The sequence below is a fragment of the Panthera leo genome, chromosome D2 (genome assembly GCF_018350215.1).
Source record: "Panthera leo isolate Ple1 chromosome D2, P.leo_Ple1_pat1.1, whole genome shotgun sequence".
NCBI lineage: Eukaryota > Metazoa > Chordata > Mammalia > Carnivora > Felidae > Panthera > Panthera leo.
The window spans coordinates 7,629,688-7,651,967 of NC_056689.1; the positions used below are offsets into that span (position 1 = coordinate 7,629,688).

General features: G+C 44.9%; 1 protein-coding gene across 3 annotated transcripts in view; it reads right to left on the reverse strand.

Moving 5' to 3' along the window:
* Window positions 1–287: 287 nt before the first annotated feature.
* RNLS (renalase, FAD dependent amine oxidase) overlaps window positions 288–22,280 on the reverse strand; it is a 278,494-nt gene continuing 256,501 nt past the window's right edge. For 2 of the 3 annotated variants that reach the window (XM_042908353.1, XM_042908352.1), the window contains exon 7: window positions 20,787–21,437. In XM_042908353.1, coding sequence (XP_042764287.1) covers window positions 21,285–21,437 — 153 coding nt within the window. In that variant the 3' untranslated portion in view covers window positions 20,787–21,284. Of the gene's footprint in view, window positions 617–20,786; window positions 21,438–22,280 lie in introns of those variants that run through there. The other variant, XM_042908355.1, reaches the window with a different exon arrangement.

Sequence of the window (22,280 nt, forward strand, 5' to 3'; positions counted from 1 at the left end):
TAAAATCCCAAACCAGCCAGGTTTTCATATATTTGGATTTGAAGAATCGTTATTATTCTTTCTACTAACACTGTTGGCAATAATATTATCCCAATCAAAAGTGGATTTACTGGTAAGCTAATGAAGCTTAAGTTTTAGTCTTTCCCCATTTGGGAGAACCCCTTCTAAATTTATTTTCATATGTATTTTTTTTAAAGAGAGCTTTCCACCACAAAAGCTATAAGCTTCGGCACCACCGCTCTCCCCACCCCCCGCCCCCGCCCCAGCCCCAGCTGGATCTGCCCGGATCGCAGTGACTGGGTCAGAGGGAAGGATGGGTAGGGTACCAGGTACAAGTCAGAATGTCTGAGTTCAGGCCTCAGCTCAGCCTTTTGCTGCCCGGGTTACTGTTAGCAAATTACTTTCACACCCTGCACAGTTAGTACGAGTGGTTATAACCGGCTGATCTTTCCCTTTTGAGAAAGAAGAGGGTCTTGGGTTGTTCGCAGGTGATCTGAGGAATTCTTCAGTCGCCCCTTTAAGACTAGCGTCACACATTACTGTTCTTTGAATCCCTTTGCCTTCATCTCCCCAGCGGCTGGCGGCTGGTGCTGGAGAAATTCGCATAGTAAACGTCCTGAAAATTAGAGAAATGATTGTCATTTCTGGGGTTTTCTTATATGGGGTACTCTATTGCCAGAAGATGGGCTGGTAAAACTTGGTTTGCATAGGTAAATTCTGAATGCTATTTATTCATTCATTCATTCATTCATTCATTTGTTCATTTATTTATTTATTTAACCAGGCTGAGGACCCAGGTATCTGTGAGTCATGAGAGCCCTTGGGTAGGCAGGCAAGTCACTTCCCAGGAAAGCTCACCCTCTCTAAGCTTCCCCGCAGGCTTCCTTGAGAAGGTGAATGCCGGATTTGTAGCAGGTTTATGCACAAAGACCCATGAAGAAAGAAACACAGGGCAGTGGAAAAGAACCCTCGAGGCTGTGTCCTCCAGAGCTTTGAACCTCAAATGGTAATGTCTGGGTCACCGAGGAGGCTGCTCCCAAAATAACTCCCCTGATTTCTGGCCAAAACAGAGGACTTTTCTCCCTCTACAATTAACACAGAATGTTGGATGCCCGGCCGTCCCAGAATGCTTTGCACTCTTGGCATTTCTAATTCCATTCCTTTTTAGAGTGGTGGAATATTCTCTTTCAATCAGGCCAGCAGCCTAGAAGTTGGGGGTGAGGCTTGATCTCCCAGACAGAAAGATGCTATTCTGGTCTTACCAGGGTTTCATCATGTCACAGTTCAGACCCCAGCTTTCAAGGCAATCTTGTTTCTTTTAAACACACACGCACAGCTCCGTGACAAACGACTTCCACTTTAAGAATACCCACAATGCCATGTGTGCTGCTGGAGGAAGGCAGCTGGCCAGTGGCCAGGTGCTGCCCTGAGCAGAGCGGGGGCACAAGAGCTGGGCCGTTTCTGCCTGAGTCACTCCTTGCTCGCTCGGCTGATCTTTGCTCTGGTGCTCAAAGGGCCGGCCTGACACACGCTCAAGGTTGCATGCTCTGGCTCTTCCTACCTCCTGCTCCTTCTTTTCTTCTCGCACGGATGCCAGCCCTGCATCACTGTCTGGAAGCTCTCCCACCGGCATCTCACGGCCTGCTTTTCAGAACGCCAAACTGATCCACCACAAGTTCTATTTTTAATGAATTACAAATCTCACAGAGCGAAAACCCCGACAGTTTGGCAGATAGTTGAGGATACGCTGCTGCAAAGCCAAGAAGCGCCAGAGCAATGCTATGTTGGGTGCAGGGGTTGGGTTCCTGGAGGAAAACACGAGTGGTGTCTACTCCACACCTAAGTAGGAAGAGCATGTAACCTACAAACTGTAGAAATCTGAACAGTACGGTCAGACCCTCGCATTTTGGCTTTGAGCACGTTTAAAAAAAGATGATACCATACGCAAAAATCAATTCACAATGCGTGAAAGACCTAAACGTGAGACCGGAAACCATCAAAATCCTACAGAAGAAAACAGGCAGCAACTTCCTGCTGCAGCAATTTCTCACCAGGCACGTCTCCAGAGGCAAGGGAAACAAAAGCAAGAACGAACTATCGGGACCTCGTCAAGAGAAAAAGCTTCTGCACAGCGAAGGAAACGATCGACAGAACTAAAAGGCAGCCGACAGAATGGGAGAAGATATTTGCAGAATGACATATCGGATAAAGGGTTAGTATCCCAAATCTATGAAGACCTTATCAAACTCATCCCCCCCCCCCAAACAAATAATTCAGTCAAGAAATGGGTAGAAGACAAGCATAGACACCTTTCCAAAGAAGGCATCCACATGGCAAACAGACACATGAAAAGATGTTGAGCATCACTCATCATCAGGGAAAAACAAATCAAAACCACGATGAGATACCACCTCGCACCTGTCAGAATGGCTAAAATTAACAAGTCAGGAAACAACAGATGTTGGCAAGGATGCAGACAAAGGGAAACCCTTTCGCACTGTGGTGGGAATGCAAACTGGTGCAGCCACTCCGAAAAATAGTGTGGGAGTTCCTAAAAAAATTAAAAATAGAACTACCCTACCACCCAGTGATTGCACTGCTAGGTATTTATCCAAAGGATACAAAAATGTTTATTCAAAGGGGCACGTGCATCCCAATGTTTATAGCAGCGCTATCGACAAGAGCCAAATTATGGAAAGTGCCCAAATGCCCATCGACAGATGAATGGATTAAGATATGGTATGTACACACACACACACACACAAATGAAATCTTGCTATTTGCAACAACATGGATGGAACTAGAATATATTATGGTAAGCAAAATAGAGAAGGATAAATATCATATGATTTTACTCATGTGGAATTCAAGAAACACAAACAGATGAACACGGGGGAAGGGAAGGAAACACAGGATATCAACAGAGAGGGAGGCAAACCAAAAGAGACTCTTAAATACAGAGAACAAACTGAGGGCTGCTAGAGGGGAGGTGGGTGGGGGATGGGCTGACTGGGGGATGAGCGTTAAGGAGGGCACTTGGGATAAGCCCTGGGTGTCGTACGTAAGTGATGAATCACTGGGTTCTACTCAGGAGACCGATACTACACTGTATGTTAACTAACTTGAGTTTAAATATATAAATTAAAAAAAATGTTTTAAATTAATTCATTAGTTAATTAAATGAATAAAAACTAAAGTCTTTTCAAAAAAAGAAAAAGAAAAAAAAGATGACCAATGATGGAAAGGAGGCCTGAGAAGAAATGGGGAAGAAAAGGGACGTAGGGACACCTGGGGGGGCTCAGCTGATTAAGGGTCTGACTCTTGATTTCAGCTCGGGTCATGATCTCATGGTTCATGAGATTGAGCCCCATGTCAGGCTCTGTGCTGAGTGTGGAGCCTGCTTGGGATTCTCTCTCTCTGTGTCTCTCTGCCCTTCCCCTGCTTGCGCTCTCTCTATCTCAAAGTAAATGAGTATTAAAAAAAAGAAGAAGAAAAGGAAATAGACAATCCGGATGTGCAGACTGGAAAGGGCATACGTGATCTAATAACCTCACAAGGGGCTCGAGGCCACACCCGCAAAGGATGAGAGTGGCCACGGCTGGACTATTCTCAGAGAAACTTGTATCTTAAACATCTTGGGAAGGACACCAAATTCTATGGGCTGACAACCAAAAGGGGAAACTTTGGGGTAAGATTTGCTCGTAAGCAGAAAACGTTCCGTGAACGGTGGGCGGTGGGATGCCTTAAGGATGACGCCATGTTTTATCAAGGGCTTTTCGTAGGCTTGTAAACTTTATTTTTATTTCTCTATTAAAGCAACACTCATTACATCTCTTCTCATATCTGCCTCCAGTTCTGGGTTGGATTATCTCGGTACCTAACTCTACGCTTGAGGGTTTCTCAATGGAAGCGCTACTGACACGTAGATGAGACCAACCTTTGTTGGGCAGGAGAGTCCTGCACCTTTCAGACCGTTGAACATCTGTGGCCCGTGTCCACTAAATTCCAGGTGCGTCCCCACCAACCAGTCCCTGGGACAACCAGAGAGCATTCCATATATTTCCAGATGCCCTCCCCTACCACGTTCGGTTGAGAAAAAGAGCCCTTCTGTTCTTAGCGTCTACACAGTGCCTACCACATAATGGCTGGGCATGGCTATGGCATTAGGCCCACGGGGGCTTAAATTCCATCTCTGTCACTTTCAAGCTAGTCTGACATTAGTCACCTCAGTTTTCTTACCTGTAAAATGGAGAGAAGAGTACCAATGAGACGATGTGTGGAAAGCTGTAGGTGGAGGGCCTACAGGGACCACTACAATTACTACAGTATTGTTAGTGGCCTTAACCTATAGAAACCAGAAGCAGCAGACTCTTCCTTTCCAGGAGTGGCTCCATAATCATTGCATCAACTAGAACTCGTTCTGTCACAAGTGACTTAAATAAGCGAGCTCAGGTTGGCTGAAGCCAAACAAGAAGTTACGGATTCTAGCAGCTATCCCGTCTGTCCCCAGGGCTTAGCACGCAGGCCCCTCCAGACGCTGCGGGCTCGGGATAGGAAAAGCAAGGGCAACCAAGCAAAGTCTTTGGAAGGAAAGACAGTACATGTCAGAGAGATAACTACCAAAGGTTCACTGGAGTGCGAATTGTTGGGAGTCTACAATCACAGATGAGTGAAATTCAGGAAGGCCTATCCTCTTTGGGGAAAAAGCAATCTAGTGCAAACTGCAGGTGAATCCGATATATCAGACTTCTTTGGACACTTTAAAAAATATTTGGTAACCGTGAGATTGAATAAAATGTTTTCGTACCCAAGACTCTAGTTTGGCATTCACAAAAGACAGACGTGAATCGACAGTTCTCTGAATAAAGAAGTATTTACCAGGGACTCCTGAGAACAGTTTCTCTGTATGTAACTAGGATTAGTCTACTAAACTAAGGTCACGTGCTTGAAAGCGTTTTATTAGTTCTTTTTTGTCCCTCGGTTTCCTATTTTTTCACTGCTTGTTGGATGCTGTGGCAGAAAACCAAAGGGACAGTGACATTGGCCAAGTCTCAGTTGTCATTCTCGTCCAACCCCAAACCAGGGCCCGGCCTAGCTCACTCCTAGAGGGGGTGTGAGCTGCGGCAGGGGACCCAGGGTTCCCTGGGTCAGATGCACTGTTTGGATGCACTTGTCCCGCAGCGGGCCAAGGACAGAAGCCACGAACGTCTGAGGGGCGTTCCCAACAGTCACAGTGTTCCCGAACTAGGCCGCGAGGTCCTGAGAAGTCCCCCTTATCGGTGGTGGCTTCCACTGTCCTTTGAGGGGCCCCGAGGGGAACCCAGGAAGGCCTGTTTCAACCCCAAGAGTCGCTCCTCCCGTAAGTGGCTGACTTGTTTACATGACGAACAGAAATTGTTTGAATTGCGTCCTAAAGCAAACTTTGAAATCGCTTACCTCACCGGACTCCTTCATGCTTCTGAAGGTGCAGGGCTGAGATGAGGCCCCTACGCCGGCTGAGGACAGAGGCCTTCCAAACTCTGAGGCCATTTTTAGATTCTGGGACCCAGATGACCTCTTTGACGAGACGGGAGAGGAGTACGACATGACGTCTGTTTCTACATATAGAATCCCTCTCACCCTGGGTACTCCTTGCTGTGTCTGTCCCTCACAGATGCAAATTGGACCCATCGGACCCCTCCTGTGGTCAGGGTCTCCTTTCTATCCCGCGGAGGGTCCCGTTTTGTCTTTGGGCCTCCCCCCACCGCTTTGTTCTGAGGATGGAGCGGCCTTTGCCTCAGTCTTCAGGTCAGGCACTTTAAGGGCAACTTAGAGGCCAACCTTGTTTGTCAGATACGGGTCCCCTTCAGCCTCACTTGCCTGTCTTGGGCCTCAGGGGTTCCTAAACGGGAAGTGGGGACCAGGAGTCTCTCCCCTGTGTGCTGTGACACTGTCTTGAGAGGGGAGCCCGTGCACTGATCTGCCTCGCCCCCGCCCCGGCCCCCCGTGAGTCTGGTTCTGCCCAGCATCCTCTGAGGCATCCTCGCAGTGCCCGTCCTACAGCAGACACTCTGGAATGTTTGCTGATTTAACCCACCACCCGAATCTACGGGCCGGAAAGGGCCTCGTGACATCCTGCCAGTTCATTTTTTGCCAGTCGGTGAGAGACCACATTTTTGAAATACTCACGTCTCACCACTGGATGACCATCCCAGATCCCAAGCAAACACCTTTCTGGATGACCCCAGCGGAACCCCAGGAATGAGCTCACTTCCCAGAAGGGTTTCTCCACCTAAACATCAAATCCTTGCTTCGGGGAAGCAAACAAGAAATTCCCTTGGAATGTCTCTCCTCGAGCTGCTCGAAAGCCAGGCTTCTGCGTGCTGAGATGCCTTCCGCGCCGCTCGCCCATAAACTCCTCTTGGCGGGCTGGTGGCCCGTGTGATAGTCTGAGGTCTAGCAAAGATTCAGCTCTAAGAGGCCACCGAGAGGTCACGGTCTCAACGATTTCCTCTGTTACTTATCTCTGGCTTGCGGTGTGGGAGCCTGCCTTTGATAGAAGGCATTTCTACCACAACGGCACCAAATCAAGCATTTCAGTGCTTTGCTTTTTTTTTTTTTTTTTACGTTTATTTATTTTTGAGACAGAGAGAGACAGAGCATGAACGGGGGAGGGTCAGAGAGAGGGAGACACAGAATCCGAAACAGGCTCCAGGCTCTGAGCTGTCAGCACAGAGCCCGACGCGGGGCTCGAACTCACGGACCGCGAGATCATGACCTGAGCCGAAGTCGGACGCCCAACTGACTGAGCCACCCAGGCGCCCCTCGGTGCTTTGCTTTGAGGTGGACAAGGGACGGCTTCTCGTGCTGCGTCGTGTCACCGAGTAAATCGGGGAGTATCTCACTCTGCCCTGTTCGGCTGAGCAAATTCATTTCTGCGGCTTCCCTGGAGGCGCTTCCCAGACTCAGGGCTGGAAAGGAACCATCTCGGCGAGGTCGACGGTTTTCCTTTGAGTAATTCCGTTTTCCGTTCTCTAGGAGGCACTCGTTCGGCCCGAGATGGAGAGCAAAGCGTTTCTCAGGCCTCCGGGGCGCGTCTCTGCTTCCCCTTCGCGACTCCCCCACCACTGCCCTGATGCGACCCAGGGCCTCCGCCGGCCGAGGCAGTCTTCGGATGCCTCTTCTTGGCGACAGCGGGTCTTTGTGCAGTGCACGTGTCAACGGCAGGATCATCCCCTCCCGTCTGGTCAGCTCAGCAGGCTCTTGGGTTCCCAGAGCCCCGGGGAGGATTTCTCAAGCTCGTGTCATGTGGGTTTTTGCACCCCATCCTGTTGCGTTCTGAGTTCAGACGACTGCTGTCTCTCCTCTGGGTCGGACAAGCAGGGCTTGCGTCTGACTGTGATCCGACGTGAGGGGCCCGAATCAAACACCCGGCACCGTGGCCCGGGAAATTGGTCGCACGCATTATGCGCTCTGTTCTTGTTCCATCGAAAAGCATCCCAGCCAAAGGAAACGTTCGGTCCCTTTCTGTCCGACGCTCCACCTCTGCCCCAGGGTGCTGGGACAGAGACGTGCTGAGCGGGGCGGTGTCCATCACAGGAAATGACAGCACACGGGCTGGAGACGCGGCCACCTGTGGGACAGGACAGCTCCGGGCCCTGCCACAAGACCGGGCAGTGCACAGTGACGAGGGTGTGCCCCGGGGAGTCACATTCCCGCAACAGCCTGCCCCTTCTCAGGGCGGTCGACGCGTCCCAGCCTCTCAGCCCGTCCAGGTCTGGACAAAGGGAGAGCTGCGGGGACAGGGGCAACGGAGGACAAGGGCAGGGATGTATTTCACGGGCCATAGTTTATGGCAGTGCTTTCCTATACGAAACCTGGTTTACATGGTGACCGAGGGCACTGAAGCCAACGCATTACGCAATAATGGCCACTCTTCGCCATGTGTCAGCATTCTTGATCTTTTTTTCTCTTTCTGTTATTTTAATTAAAAAAAAAAAAAAAACCTTTTTGGCTCATGAAATTGTAATTGCGAACCACTTCTGAAACAAAGCCCATATTTTGAAAAGCAACACTGCCTGAGTGTATGTGGAACCTCTCTGTGATCCGGGTCCCTGGGCCCTTCTCCAGGGATTCTAACTCCGTCTCAGGGCCCCGAATCTGCATTTTGTGTTAGCCTCGCTCGGATAGGGCGGTGGTGAGGGCAGGACATGGCTTTGATCTCCCATCTTTCCCAAGTGTTCTGAATGCAGAGCCAGGTACAGAATAGTCCCTTGACTGATGTTGGTTGAATAAAAGAGCGATGGAAAAGCAGGCATGGCCTGGTGATTTCGATCCACGTCCTAGAGGTCACTACTGTGTTCGATATGTCTCCTAATCCTCTTCTTTGTGGGGTCACATTTTATTGGACCATAATTTCAAGCTTACAGAAACGAGGCAAAAAGAGGACAAAGATGTCCATGTATCTTCCGCCTAATTTTCTAGTTTAGCCACTTTTCTTTTCCTTCACCCTCCCTTTGATCCGTCCGTCTAGCTATCTTTCACCTGTCCGCCAATCATCCATCACGTATCAGTGTAGCTATGCATCTATCAACCCATCTACGCACCTATCATCTATCTGCTTATCTACTGTTTTTTTCTTCCGAACGGTCTGAGAGTTCATGGTGAACAAAACGCCCCTTAATTGCTAAATATTCACTATGGACTATCTAAGAACAAGGACATTCTCTCATGCAGGTTACAGTGTGAGGGCCTCTAGACCGGAGGCCTAATGCCTTATAACTGGAGAGTGGGCAATGCTGATCTTCGGGTGACTTCAGCCTCCCTCCCAACCCCCTCCAGCACAGCCCCCCTCATTGTATCTGTATTACTGCCTTGGATTTTATAATGCAAACAGTCAGATGATCTCTAGACTTCTGAGCCTCAGAATTGCTTTGAGATCCCACGTGGAAGCAGCCTTACGTCTTCTAATCTGGGGATTCTCAAGTGCAGAAATTCTCTGACTGCCCTTGAACGCCCTGGGGAAATTCAAAGCAAATGCAAATTTCCAGACCTCAGCCCTGAGAGCTCCAGTTCAGATGGATGGAGGTTTGTGCCCCAGGAAGCTGCATTCTACCCCCGCCCCCTCCTTTGTAAAAAAAAATAATTAAATAAAAGAATGAAGATCGAAATGTCTTCTGGTCTGAATGTTACCTATTTTGGGCTTTCTCTCTTAGCAGCGTATCATAAGAATTATTCCAGGTAGGCACATTTTCAAGTGACTGCATTAAATGCCACTGCTTTGATCTATTGGAATTTATTAAGTCACTTCCAATCAGTGTTTACTTGGGTTGTTTCCAGTTTTTCACTATTATAAGTAATGCTGGAAATACACATATTGCCAACAAATCAATGTCTACATCCCTGATTATTCCTTGAAGCCAGATTCTTAGAAGCATGATTACTGAGTCAAAAAACATGCTTAAGAAACCACATTTGATACATGCTTCCAGCTCACTATGTGGAGAGGCTGTGACAATTTTAACTTCTGTTAGTTTTGATCTCCTTTTAGAATTTAGTAATTTTTAAAAAGATGCCACTTTGCATTTCACTGTGGTTTTTAACCTGCATGCTTTTGTTTACCCAGGAAGCAGAACATGATTTTATATGTGTGTATGTATATGTGTGTGTGTGTGTGTGTGTATACACACGTATATATACACATATATTTGCATATAAAGTATTTACACACACGTACATTTATATATATGTGTACATAGACGTGTATATATTTTTATCACTTACTAGGCAAAACATAGTTATATATATTTATATGTGTGCGTATTTTGTTCCTCTTTTTTTTTTTTTTGGCCATTTCTGTGAAATTGGCTATTAAGTAGAAAAGAACTATAATGAGTCTATTTTTCTGCTGTAGAGAGATGGTGTCATTCTCATAGATTTGTAAATATCCTTCTCCCCCTTTTATTTTTTTATTTATTTTTTAATTTTTTTTTTTAACGTTTATTTATTTTTGAGACAGAGAGAGACACAACATGAATGGGGGAGGGGCAGAGAGAGAGGGAAACACAGAATCGGAAGCAGGCTCCAGGCTCTGAGCCATCAGCCCAGAGCCCGACGTGGGGCTCGAACTCACGGACCGCGAGATCGTGATCCGAGCTGAAGTCGGAAGCTTAACCGACTGAGCCACCCAGGCGCCCCATCTTCTCCCCCTTTTATAAGAAATATCCATTCTTTCCTTTCCTTTTTTAAAGACTTGTGGTAAGATACACACACCATAAGAGGGACCGTTTTTAAGAGTACAGTTCTGTGGCACTCAGCACCCTCAGGCTGTACTGAGGCCACCACTGACGCCTACCTTTTGTGCTTCTCCATCTCCCTAAAGAAACCTCTGTACTGTTCAACCTCAGCCCCCCTTCCTTCCTCCCCACCTTCTGCCGTCTGTCTCTGTGAATTTGACTCCGCTAGAAACCTCAGCTAAGTGGGAGCCTGGATATTTCACGACTGTCTTAAGTCACTTAGCATAATATCTTCAAGTTTGCACCCATGTTGTAGCGTCGCTCGGCGTCCCCTTCCCTTTTGAGACTTCATGATATCCTGTTGTATGAATACACCACGTTTTGTTCATTCATGCCTTCATCCATCGATGGAAGCCAGGGGCTTCCACCTTTGGGCTGTTGTGACTAAGGCTGCTATGAACCCGAGTGTAGGCCTGTCTATTCCAGTCCCCGCTTTCACTTCTGGGCATATGCCCGGAAGACGGATTGCTGGGCCATGTGGTAAAATTCTATGTTGAAATTTTTGCGGACCCACCATGCCGTTTCCCACAGTGGCCGCGCCATTTGACATTCCCACGAGCAGGGCGGGAGGGTTCCAAGTTCTCCGCATCCTCGCCAACACCTGTTGGTTTCCGTTACGTTTGGCTTTTGTTTGTTTGTTTGTTGTTGATAATAGCCATCTAGTGGTTGTGAAGGGGTATCTCATTGTGCTCATTTTCTGTTTTAATCAAATGAAAGATGACAGCTTGCCCTGATTTCCGGCAGCCCAATGGGAAATTCATTCTGTCATTTGGTGGGGGTTTGCAAAGGTTGCTCTCCCTGCTTTCTAGAATCAGGCCAGTGCTTGGTGCTAGGAAATTAGAGGAGTGGTCTCTAACTCAACATCACCGCAATGCCCTGACGGCTCCCTGCCTACCCTTAGGGGCTCTTTGCTTCCAGGGAACATGTGTGGGCAGGGTTCTGGCTCTATAAGTGGTCTTGCTATCTCCTTGAAGACCTACCACCAGGTAGGTTTTCCAATCTCACCCCCAAGCTGGACCCACCTATTTTAATTATGGGAAAATTCATCAATTGGCTTTAAGGTACTCCAGATAATATTTCTCCTTTATTAATTCTCAACTTGTTATTTCAAAGAGATTACGGAAAAATAAAGCCTATTCCCTGGAACTCACAACTCAGTTTCGATACAGTTTAACATTATGTCTTGTAAAAACGTTTATGCTATGCAAAAGAGACACATGCAAAGATAGTTATTACAATGTTTGCAGTAGTGCAAATTTATTTATTCATTTTTTTAATGTTTATTCATTTTTGAGAGACAGAGCACGAGTGGGGTAGAGGCAGAGAGAAAGAGAGAGGAAGACACACAATCCGAAACAGGTTCCAGGCTTCAAGCCGTCAGCACAGAGCCTGATGTGGGGCTCGAACTCACAGACCACTCCAAGATCATGACCCGAGCTGAGAGGTGGGACCATGAGAGGCTTAACCAACTGAGCCACCCAGGCACCCCTGTTATAGTACCAATTTAAAGCAACTCAATGTCCATCTGTGGGGAAATGGATAAACAAACTCATATATTCATAAAATGGAAGCCTGTAAGGTAGTGAAAGTGGATGAAATAAATGTATGCAAACCAACAGAGAAAAATATTAAAAATATAACACAGAGGGGGCACAAAGTTCTAAATGACTATATACAATATGCTGTGATTTAAAAACTAAAGGAACGTTACCAGATATTTATGAATACGTAAAGTCAAAATATAAATATATGGGAGTGTGTAAATAATTTTAAAAACAAAATAAATAATAAATAAGGTAATAAAAATTTAAATTATGGGAATAGTTTCCTTGTGACAGGAGACACTAGGTAGGAACAGAGAGATGGGACTTGTGTTTAATTTGTATTTCTTAAAAAAAAAAAAAGAAAATACCAAAAATTTAACCTTGGGTAAGAAGTTTATTTTATATTAAAGATATTATACTTTTGCTGTAAATCATTTTAAAATATTCTTTTAATAAATGGTCTGTAAACTTTTAGTCTTTTTTTCTGAGAGTTTTAAATATTTGTCTATATTTTTCCTCTTTTTTTTAGGGTGGACGCATATTTGTTTATCTTTATCCATTTAATCCATCTGGAAATTATTGTAATGCAATGTATATCCAATGAGGATATAATCACATTTGATTTCTCTTTTCCCCTTCCTTCCTCCCTCCCTCCCTCCCTCCCTCTCTTCCCTCTCCCCCCTTTCTTTTTCTTTCTTTTCTTTCTCTTTCTTTCTATGAAATAGCTAGCCAATTTCCCTCAAATCATTTGTTAAATTATTTTTCCTTTCTCATTGGTTTTGATTGCTTCCTTTATCACATTGAGTGCTATTATAGCATTAATTTCATTGATTTGTGTCATTTCGAGAACCAATGGTAAACTTCTTTATTTAATTTTACAGTATGTCTTAATATCAGCTGATAAGTCCCATATTTATGACCCTCTGGCTCATAAACTATTATTTTCACCTGTTAATTTTTCTAGATGAACTTCAGAATTATTTTTTCATGTTAAAAAATTCCATTGTGATTATGTGGAATTCATAAATCAATGAGAGGAAAATGAAAAAAAAAATAATATCCACTATTCCCCTTCATGGACATGACATATCTTCCTACTTATTTAAATCTTTAAAAATATTTGGTCAAATTTTGAGAACATTTCCTCTTATAAATTCTAGACATATCTTCTTGGAGATATTCCTTTGTATTCTATGCTTTTATAACATTTTTACTTTTATATATTTATTTAAACATTTTTAAAGTTTATTTATTTTGACAGAGAGAGCACATGTATAGCATGGAGAGAGGCAGAGAGAGAGAGAATCCCATGTAGGCTCCATGGTGCCAGCGTAGAGCCTGACGTGGGGCTTGAACCCATGGACTGAACCGTGAGATCATGACTTGAGCTGAAATCAAGAGTTGGATACTTAACCGACTGACCCCCTCCCCCCCCCCGCCAGGAACTCTGACATTTTAATTTTTTAATGTTTATTTCTTTTTGAGAGAGAGACAGCATGTGAATAGGGGGCGAGGCAGACAGACAGGGAGACAGGATCTGAAGTGCGCTCTGTGCTGACAGCAGAGAGTCTGATGCGGGGCTCGAACTCACAAACCATGAGATTATGACCTGAGCTGAAGTCAGACGCTTAACCGGCTGAGCCACTCAGGTGCCCCCCCTCTACGTTTTTTTGGTTAACAAAAATATGTACAAGATACATTTGCCTTGATTATTATGGCATATAGAAAGCTACTGATCTTTGAATATTTATACTTCAGCCTCTCTAGCCACTTTCCATTAATTTCAGAAGTTAGTTCGCCTGAGTTTTCCAGGAGTATGATCATATTGATGGCACTCATAACCATTTTCCTTTCTTTCCTTATGCTTACACTTCTTTAAATATGTTCCATGCCTTAATGCATACCCTAGGAATTTCAAGATACTGATGCAAGGATCTTTTACTTCTCTCCAATTTAATGTAAATGGTTCTAGTGATTTGTTCTTAATTGTGATGTTTGTTATGGCTTTAAAATAGTCTTTATTCCTTTAAGGTAGCATGCCCCTTTTCTGAGTTTATCATAAGGCTTTACCAGTAATATATGTTAAGTTTATGACATAATTTTTCAGCACCTACTGAAATAATTATAAAGTTTTTATTATTGCAACTATTCATATGGATTATTGCATGAATGGATTTTCTAATTACAGGCACATTCTGTTAGGTCTTTTCTATACCATAGAGCTAATCTGTCAGACTGCTATTCATCCAGGATGGTCACTTTTCTCAACAGAGTGACACTTGCCAATTTTTTTTTTTCTCCACAATGGTCTCTGTATCATTAACATTTTGTTTTCTGACAAGCTTTTGGTTTGCAGCAAACAGTTTGATTGTCGTCCAAAGGGTAAATAAACATGACTCATTGTAATGGTTAAAATACATTGTGCGAGTTTGAGGTTGGTGACTGTCTTACAGAAGTGAGTGGTACAATAGGTCTGACTCTTAACACCTCTAAGTCAATTCCAGTAAAAGAAGACCGAGGAAATGAAAATGGAAGCCAATAAACCTTCATTGTACAATGGCAGAATTTGCTGCTACGTGTGCTTTACTTATTATTTGCACGGGGAAAGTATCACTTCTCCTGCTCTGGCACACGTTGTGCTCACACAAATGTGCCAACTACACAGGCCATTGTCCGTTACGTGGACCATTGTTAAGTGTTGTACTTCTAGAATAGTTTCTCTCGGGTTTCTTAGAATGTAGTGCTCATTTTCACTTAAACATTTTCTTCTTTTAATCTTTGAATTATTCAACAAAAATGTATTCAGGGTCTACTCTGTGCCCTATTGTGTGCTGGGTCCGGGCGAAACATTTTAGAAACTTTAGACATGATCCCTCTGGTTACAGAACTCGCTTACATATCCGTAAGTAAGATTCAAAGTTTTTTTCATGCTCATTATTTGTACCTTGTCAGAGTTTATCAATTGTTACTTTTCTGTGTCTTTTGTTACATGTTTTAAGTACATAATACAGCTTAATTGTTGACGGTTTGAATGTTCTAGAACTAGTCATTCAGTATGTGCCAGGTAGGATTCTGGATACTGGAGATTCCAAAGTGAAGGAAAGAGACAAAAATCTTTGTCCCCATGGAGGTTACTCTATTCTTTTTTTTTTTTTTTTTTTTTTTAATTTTTTTCTAACGTTTATTTATTTTTGGAGACAGAGAGAGACAGAGCATGAACAGGGGAGGGGCAGAGTCTGAAACAGGCTCCAGGCTCTGAGCTGTCAGCACAGAGCCCGACGCGGGGCTCGAACCCACGGACTGCGAGATCGTGACCTGATCCGAAGTCGGCCGTTTAGCCGACTGAGCCACCCAGGCGCCCCGTGGAGGTTACTCTATTCTAATGAAATCCCAATTATGCCATCAGCACAGAGCCTGATGTGGGGCTCGAACCCACAAACCGTGAGATCATGACCTGGGCTGAAATCAAGAGTTAGACGCTTAACCGACCGAGCCACCCAAGTGCCCCGCTGTGTCCTTCTTGTACGTCAGGCTCTGCTTTTGTGGCTCCCGTAGTTCGAGTGGCAAGTGGATGCTGAAGGAGTTAAGTACACATGTGATCGGGATCACCAGGATGGGAAGATGAGATTGGCTCAAGGAAAACAGGGTGCCATGTATGTTAATGAGCACGGGAAAAAGCCATAGTAGCATTTATTCATTCATTCACTCAAGAGTCAACAAAAATTTCTGAGCTAAAATGACTCTGAGCCCATACGTACAGTGGCAACTTAAATACGGTCCCTTGTGAGTTTCCATAAACACTGACGTGGCTTCCTAGCCGGGTCTAAAGTGTCTATACAACCTACAAATGCAGTGGTGTTTATGAGAGAAGATTGTCTTCCTACATCATATTTTAGTAACGATAATAGTAATACTAACAGCTAAAATTTATCGAGCATTTTCTACATGCAGGGCATATGCTAAACCCTTTACGTGTATACTCTGTAATCCTCAAGAACCCTAAAGTAGGTAAAATTAATATCTCCATTTGAGCGATGAACATCCTGAGGCTTAGACGCCTGAGAAACGGGTCCAAGATCACAGCGAGTAGGTGGTGGGTTTGAGATGTCATGGATCCACCACAATGTCATGGAACGAGCTCCAGTTTTAAACGAAGGTCAGGGACAGGAAATGACTCTGCATACTTCGCCAAACACGTTAAGAATGTGAAATAACTCTCTCCCGGTTTTCACAGTGTTTCCGAGTAAATCATCTCCAGCAGAATCCACCCCAAGCATGCAATTCTTTACGTGCAGCCTACATAGTCACGAGGGACAAGACATTGTTCACTGCAGAGAACGCTCCCACATTTCGCACCTGCCCTACTGCTGGTAATGACCTATCCTGGTTTCTTTTCAAGGACCGCATCTGAGCGAAACACCTTTTCCCCAAGCAACAGGTGTCTGCGTACCCACTGGAGCAGAACAAGAGAAGGTGGCCCATAGCTGGTCTCAGGTAGACACCACCATTCTGCTCCACGAAGGTTTGAAGAAAGGTTTGATGCTTTGAAGCTTCCGTGTTTCGTCGGGTCTCCTGTCAACACACATGCTCGCCTCACCATCAACTCTCCCAAATGCGCTATATAAATGCAGACAGAACTGGCTCTCACCCGAGCCTGGGGGCACCAGGAGGATCTGCCTGTCCTCGTCCTCCCCGTCTCTTTCATCATTGCCATTATCATTTATTAAGCACTAACTGTGTGTCCAGCACTCTGCTAAGGTTTTATCTGCATTCATGCCTCACAGCAATCCTATGAAGTGGCTACCTTTAACTCATTTCTCAGATGATAAAGCAGGCTGCGAGGTGGTTTAACTGCCTCAAGGTCACAAGGAGGAGCGAAGTCTGGATTAAAACATGAATCTATTTAACCCCGGAGGATGTGCTCTTAACTGCAAAGCTACACTGCTTGCCTTAAAGGATTTACAATAGGGTGTAGGATCAAGGAACAATGGACCAGATGTGTGGATCTAAGATAAGCCTGTATTTACATAAAAGTGATAGGGCTGAGATTTAGAGGTTCTTAATCTGGGGTCCATAGACCTCTGGGTGGCTAAAAATAGACTGTGGCGGCCTCGTCACCCTCTAGAACAGGAGGCAGCGGTTTTTTTCCTTTTTTCTTAAAGGACCAGATCGTAACTATTTTAGGCTTTGCAGGCCATATGGTGTCTGTCGCAAACAATCATCTCTACTGTTGTAGTGCAAAGACAGCCACAGACAATATACAAACGAACTGGCAAGGCTGTGTTCCGATAAAACTTTATTTACAAAAATAGGCAGCTAGCCAGCAGGCTCTAAAATGGTGCGTGAGTTCTATGTATATATGTGCATTTTTGCTGTCCTCGGAAGATCCAAAGTTTTCCGTAGCTTCTCGTGACGATTCGAAATCCAAGAGGGCTAAGACCTGGTCTAAACGGTCTCCAAGCCCCTCCGAACTCAGACATTCCAGCATTCTATGGATTCTGCATGTGTTTTAAATTAACATTCTCTTAAAGATTCTTTCTCTCTAACAGCCTCATTTGATGCATTCTGCTGTGAACTCTTAAGCCGATTATAATCCCCCGCCCGTCGTTGAGAAGGAAACGAAGAACGGACTGCCATTTCAACTTCCCTGGCTTTCCTGGCCAGATGGTAGTAGCTGGAACACAAACACGCTCCCGACTGGAAAACGGCAGCTCGGTCCCGCACCAGCTAGCTCGACGTTTGCTCAGCCTTTTTCTTCTTCTTCCCGGAGATCACATTCTGTGTCCCACTGAGCCTTCACCACCGAAAGCACTCAGTTGTCTTGACCGTATTGATAACGCAGTTTGGACTCATGCAGTCAGCCAGGTCGGCCCAGGTATGGTGTGGAGGGAGAGACGCTGTCCGATGCGTTTCACTGACACATCTCTGCCTCTGTTCAGAGACCGGCCCCCTCCCAAGAAAACTTGGTTCTTCCTCTTAGGGTTCCCCAGCTCCGTGAGCTGCAGCATCTTATTAACCGCCTGCAATGACACCCACGGGTACCTTTACCCTGCCCGCCGCTCTGTGGGACTTGGGCGCCCCTAACTGGGATCTTTGGGTGGACCTCGCTGACTATGTTCCATTTTTGTCCAGAGTCTGGTACCCTGCTGGGCATATCTGTTCTAGCTTTTTAGCACCAAGATCCCTGAAAGCTACAGCCACTTTTAAACGCTTGCATTACCTCTGAAAATCAAAACAGTGATTGTCCCATCAACTCGAATAAGAAGCCAGATTGCTTTAAATTTGAGGGAGGAAAAAGGAGATACGTTAAAACAAGGAATCACAAATTTGCACTTATATTGCAGGTTTCTGAGCACGGCACAAGAAGCAGGAGAGGCACAAGGGGAGAAAGGACAGAGAGCTGGAGGATGACAAACGTCGAGGCCGACAGGGGTCTGCACGCTGCTCCCCCAGTGCGCCTGTGCCCGAACTCGGCGTCGCCAGCGCCGGGCGATTTCTCATAGCGAGCGACCCCCGAAGAAGGAAATAAGCCCGCAAATGAAAATAAGGGGAACATCAGTCACTCAGCCGGGACTCGTGGAGACTTTATTCCAGGCTAGACGCGTGTATATATCACATCGGCGTTAGTGCGCGCGCTCTGAAATGAAACCCAAGAGCGCCACGTGGTGCGGCTTGTCCCTCCAGCTCGTGTTTCAGCTCGGCCTTCTGGTCGCTGTCACCTGCCAGCAGCGTGGTGCCCCGTAAACAGAAATGGGTCGCGGGCGCGTGGGTTGCTCGTGTCCTGGCAGGTCATTATGTGACCTTGGCTGGCCAAGCCCTGTGCCTTAGTTTCCTGATTTGTCACGTGTAAGAATTCCCTGCTCTGCATACTGCAGAGGGGCGTTAGGGGGGCTGGAGTGTATATATATATATATATATATATATATATATATATATATATACTTGTACTTGGACGAGTATAAAACACCAGATAAATGTGAAATTGACCTTGTTCTTTTTGCTTAGCAAGGTAGTGGGTAGGCAGGGGGTGCGGATGATGGCATTTTGCACAGAAGGCTTAGTGACTCAATGAAGTGTCCCCCCCTCCCCCCCAGTAATATCTGGTCTGGGATTATTACCGCGTTCTCGGTGTTTCTAGACATACTTCTCCCCTTCAGAAATGCCAGAGGTGAAAAATACTATTCCACTGCTATAATTTGTCACCCTGGCTGCCTGAGCAAGAAAGACCTGCATAGACGGTTTAGTAATTAAGCTTTTCAACACAGCATCATAAAGTTTTATTCTGGCGGAGGCTATATTTATCAGCTAACAAGTATTAAATCACCCCACTGCTCGAGCCGTTTCTCACTTAAATACGCTCCTTTCAAAACAGAGCGGCTCTCCGTGGCTGTCTTGATTTAATAAACGTTCTTGTTTGGAAATACCGTGGTGCTGTGTGGTCCTATGGGGCTGACAGACACACGCCCCGGTCACCTCTCCCAATACTGTTGACTCCTATTTCCCCGGGGGGGGGGGGCATACTGGACACCCCAGCGATGGGTCATTCAGGGCATCCTGGCCATCTGAGTTTTGTGGCCCTCTGGGATGGCTTCCAGATTTTTCTCTAACCATTTCAATTTCTGAAGGGAAAGAGGTGAATGAAAATAAAGAACACAAGCATTGGATAAATTTTGTTTCCTTATTTGAGCATTAGGAAATTGGTCTTTTCCTCACAGAGATGGATCTAAATGTAAGATGAGTTTTCAAAATGACTGAAATGATCCACCAACCAGGCAGGGCTGAGTCTTTTCCCATATTTGCCACAGAGTTCTCAAAACAGATGCAGCATTATTAGGCAAACATACTCAGAAGGAATTGATATTTAAAAGCCCTCAGTAATGACTTAGAAAAATCTTTTCTCCAAGTAACTCATCCCAACTTTCTAGGCCATTTTCTTTCTCTTTTCTTTGGAGGACGTGCATTCATGAGACACACATAACACTTCCTCAGGCTTCAGGACGCTCTCTGTCAAATGGCTCCAGAATTACATTAATTAAAAACAAGAGGGTTAACACATTTGAGTCTTTTCTGCTATACTTTAAGGGTAAAACCAAATTGATCAAATAGGGGCCAAAATGATTAAAGGAATCTCAATATTCTTCATCATCACACCAGAAATCACTTAATTTCCCCTTTTCTTTCTCTGCTTTCAAAAATAAGTGACATTGACCATATGTAGGCATTTCAGTGTTTCATGAGTTGGTGGCTAAAAGGACATGTAACAACATTCCGTAGGATCACAAAGCCTGCTTTGTGCTACAACATAAGCAATTTCTGCCCATGCTTTCAATGTGGGTGTATATATGATACAAGGCATGTGAGTCTGAAACCTTCAATACCACCAAGGTAAGAAGTATTTTGTTGAACTGTTCATAGTCTGAGAGGCCGCAATAATTTCTTTCCTTGCACAATTATAAAATAGCACTCGCCATTTTGCTTTTCAAATTAGCAACAAGTAGCTTGTTTAGAAGGCCGGGGATCAATTTCTCTCCAGCCAGTCATTGGCAGGAAGCATGTGGGTCACTGAAGCATGTGGGTGATATGCTGAACCACTAAGCTGGCAAATATTGAACTATTTTAAGTGCATCTATTTTCTAGCTCAGTAAATTTTCTTGTTGTATTAAATTCATTAAACCTGACACAGTCTAAATGCCACAGCGCATCCTGGAGAGCGCGTGAAGGTAACAGCACCAGCCATCAGAGACAGCCGAAGATAAAGATCGATATATTTTCTCTCGGTTTCTGTTTAATTGTTACATTCATATTAAGCCTGAATTTTTTTCTTTAAGGTTAGAAACTATCGTATGACTTGGAAAGTCCAGTTGAATCTGGTTATTTTCTGAAAATGTGAAGACAGGTTTCTTTGTCACTCGATTGCCCTCTAAACCACAATCCTGGAGATGACGACACCTGAGACCTACAGGTCAGGATCATTTAATAACTTGAGAGACACAGAAAGTACCCTCCGTTATCCACAGTTCAGGGGAATCGAGTAGTTCGGCAATCTGCAAAAACACTGAATCAAGGTCATGCTCGAAGATTGAAAATGAAGATTTGATATTAATTATTCTTTATTTGGAATTGAAATTCTCAAAAGAATCGAGGTTTTGGAACATGAGCTATTATTTTGATTCGACATCCTTTTTTTGGGGGGGGGAGGGTTATTTGTTATTCTTAAACATTATTTTTTATTTTTCTTTAACAAGGAGTAATCATGGCAATTCAGAAACCCCGTGAAAGGTGTACTGTACAGAGAATCTTCATTGCAACTTGGGTTGTAACTATCAAAATTACGAAATCGATTTTATACTCCATACGGAAAATTTTCCAGTAATTTCTCTCAGCAAAATAGAAAACAAAGTAATCTCTCACAGAGAACTGTGAAACCAGAAACCCCAAGCACAGGTAGAGAATAAAGATCCAGGGGCTAAATTTGGTTCTTTAAAGCTTCTAGAACACACAGGGCAGAAGAGACACAGCCGTCGAAGTTGGACTGGGTGAACCCATCCCCTCCACACACAAGGAAAGGTTCCCGATGAAGAGTCAACTGGCCATGAGAGTTGGCAGGAGCACTTATCACCTAAAAAAGTTAAAAACAACAACAACAACAGACAAAAGGATTGCGATTGAAGTTCTCTGCCCCATTACGTGATGTCAACACTCACCCGGGGAGGAGTTCTCTACCTGCAGAAATCACGCTCTCTCTCAAGGAGCAACGGCGCACAAAACGAGGACCCCTAAACCCCTCCCCTCACCCAAGTATTTATACTGACCTTCTCAAATGTCGACATTTTCAGGTGGTTGATACACTGAACCCAAGTGTGTTGAACTTCAAAAATAGTAGGTCACGATATGCTCAATTAGTTGAAGGTACAACATTTTTTTGATAAGGGGGGGGAATGGTATTTGTGAAATCATTTACCGATTATTGGGTCCCGGCTATGTGCTAGACAAGGTAAACAGAGCAGAGATTTAAGGACTGTATCCCGAAGGACTTTCCAGCCCAGCACGGTCTGCTGGCACATAACAGTGTCTAAGGGCTAAGGCAGGGTGAGTAAGAGGGTGCTACCTCGGGGTGGGGGGGTGCCCAACCCAGCACAGCCGGATAAAGAAACCTTCAAAGGGGAGGTGACGGGTCATTTCACTTGAGTTCTGCCGGATGCATAGGAGTTTACCAGTGTAGGAAACAGGCCTTTCCAAAGAGAATGAGCAGCATGTGCAAAGACGCCATAGTCCATGGGCAAGAGAGAACAATGTGTGTTTAGGAAACTGTGGGGTTGGTCACACTGTGTGTGTGTGTGTGTGTGTGTGTGTGTGTGTGTGTGGTAGGGCTAATCAGAGGAAGGGACACGGCTGAAAGGCAAGTTAGAAGGCATTTAGTGTTTCAAAATTAAAATGTATAAAACTTATAAACACAGGTCTA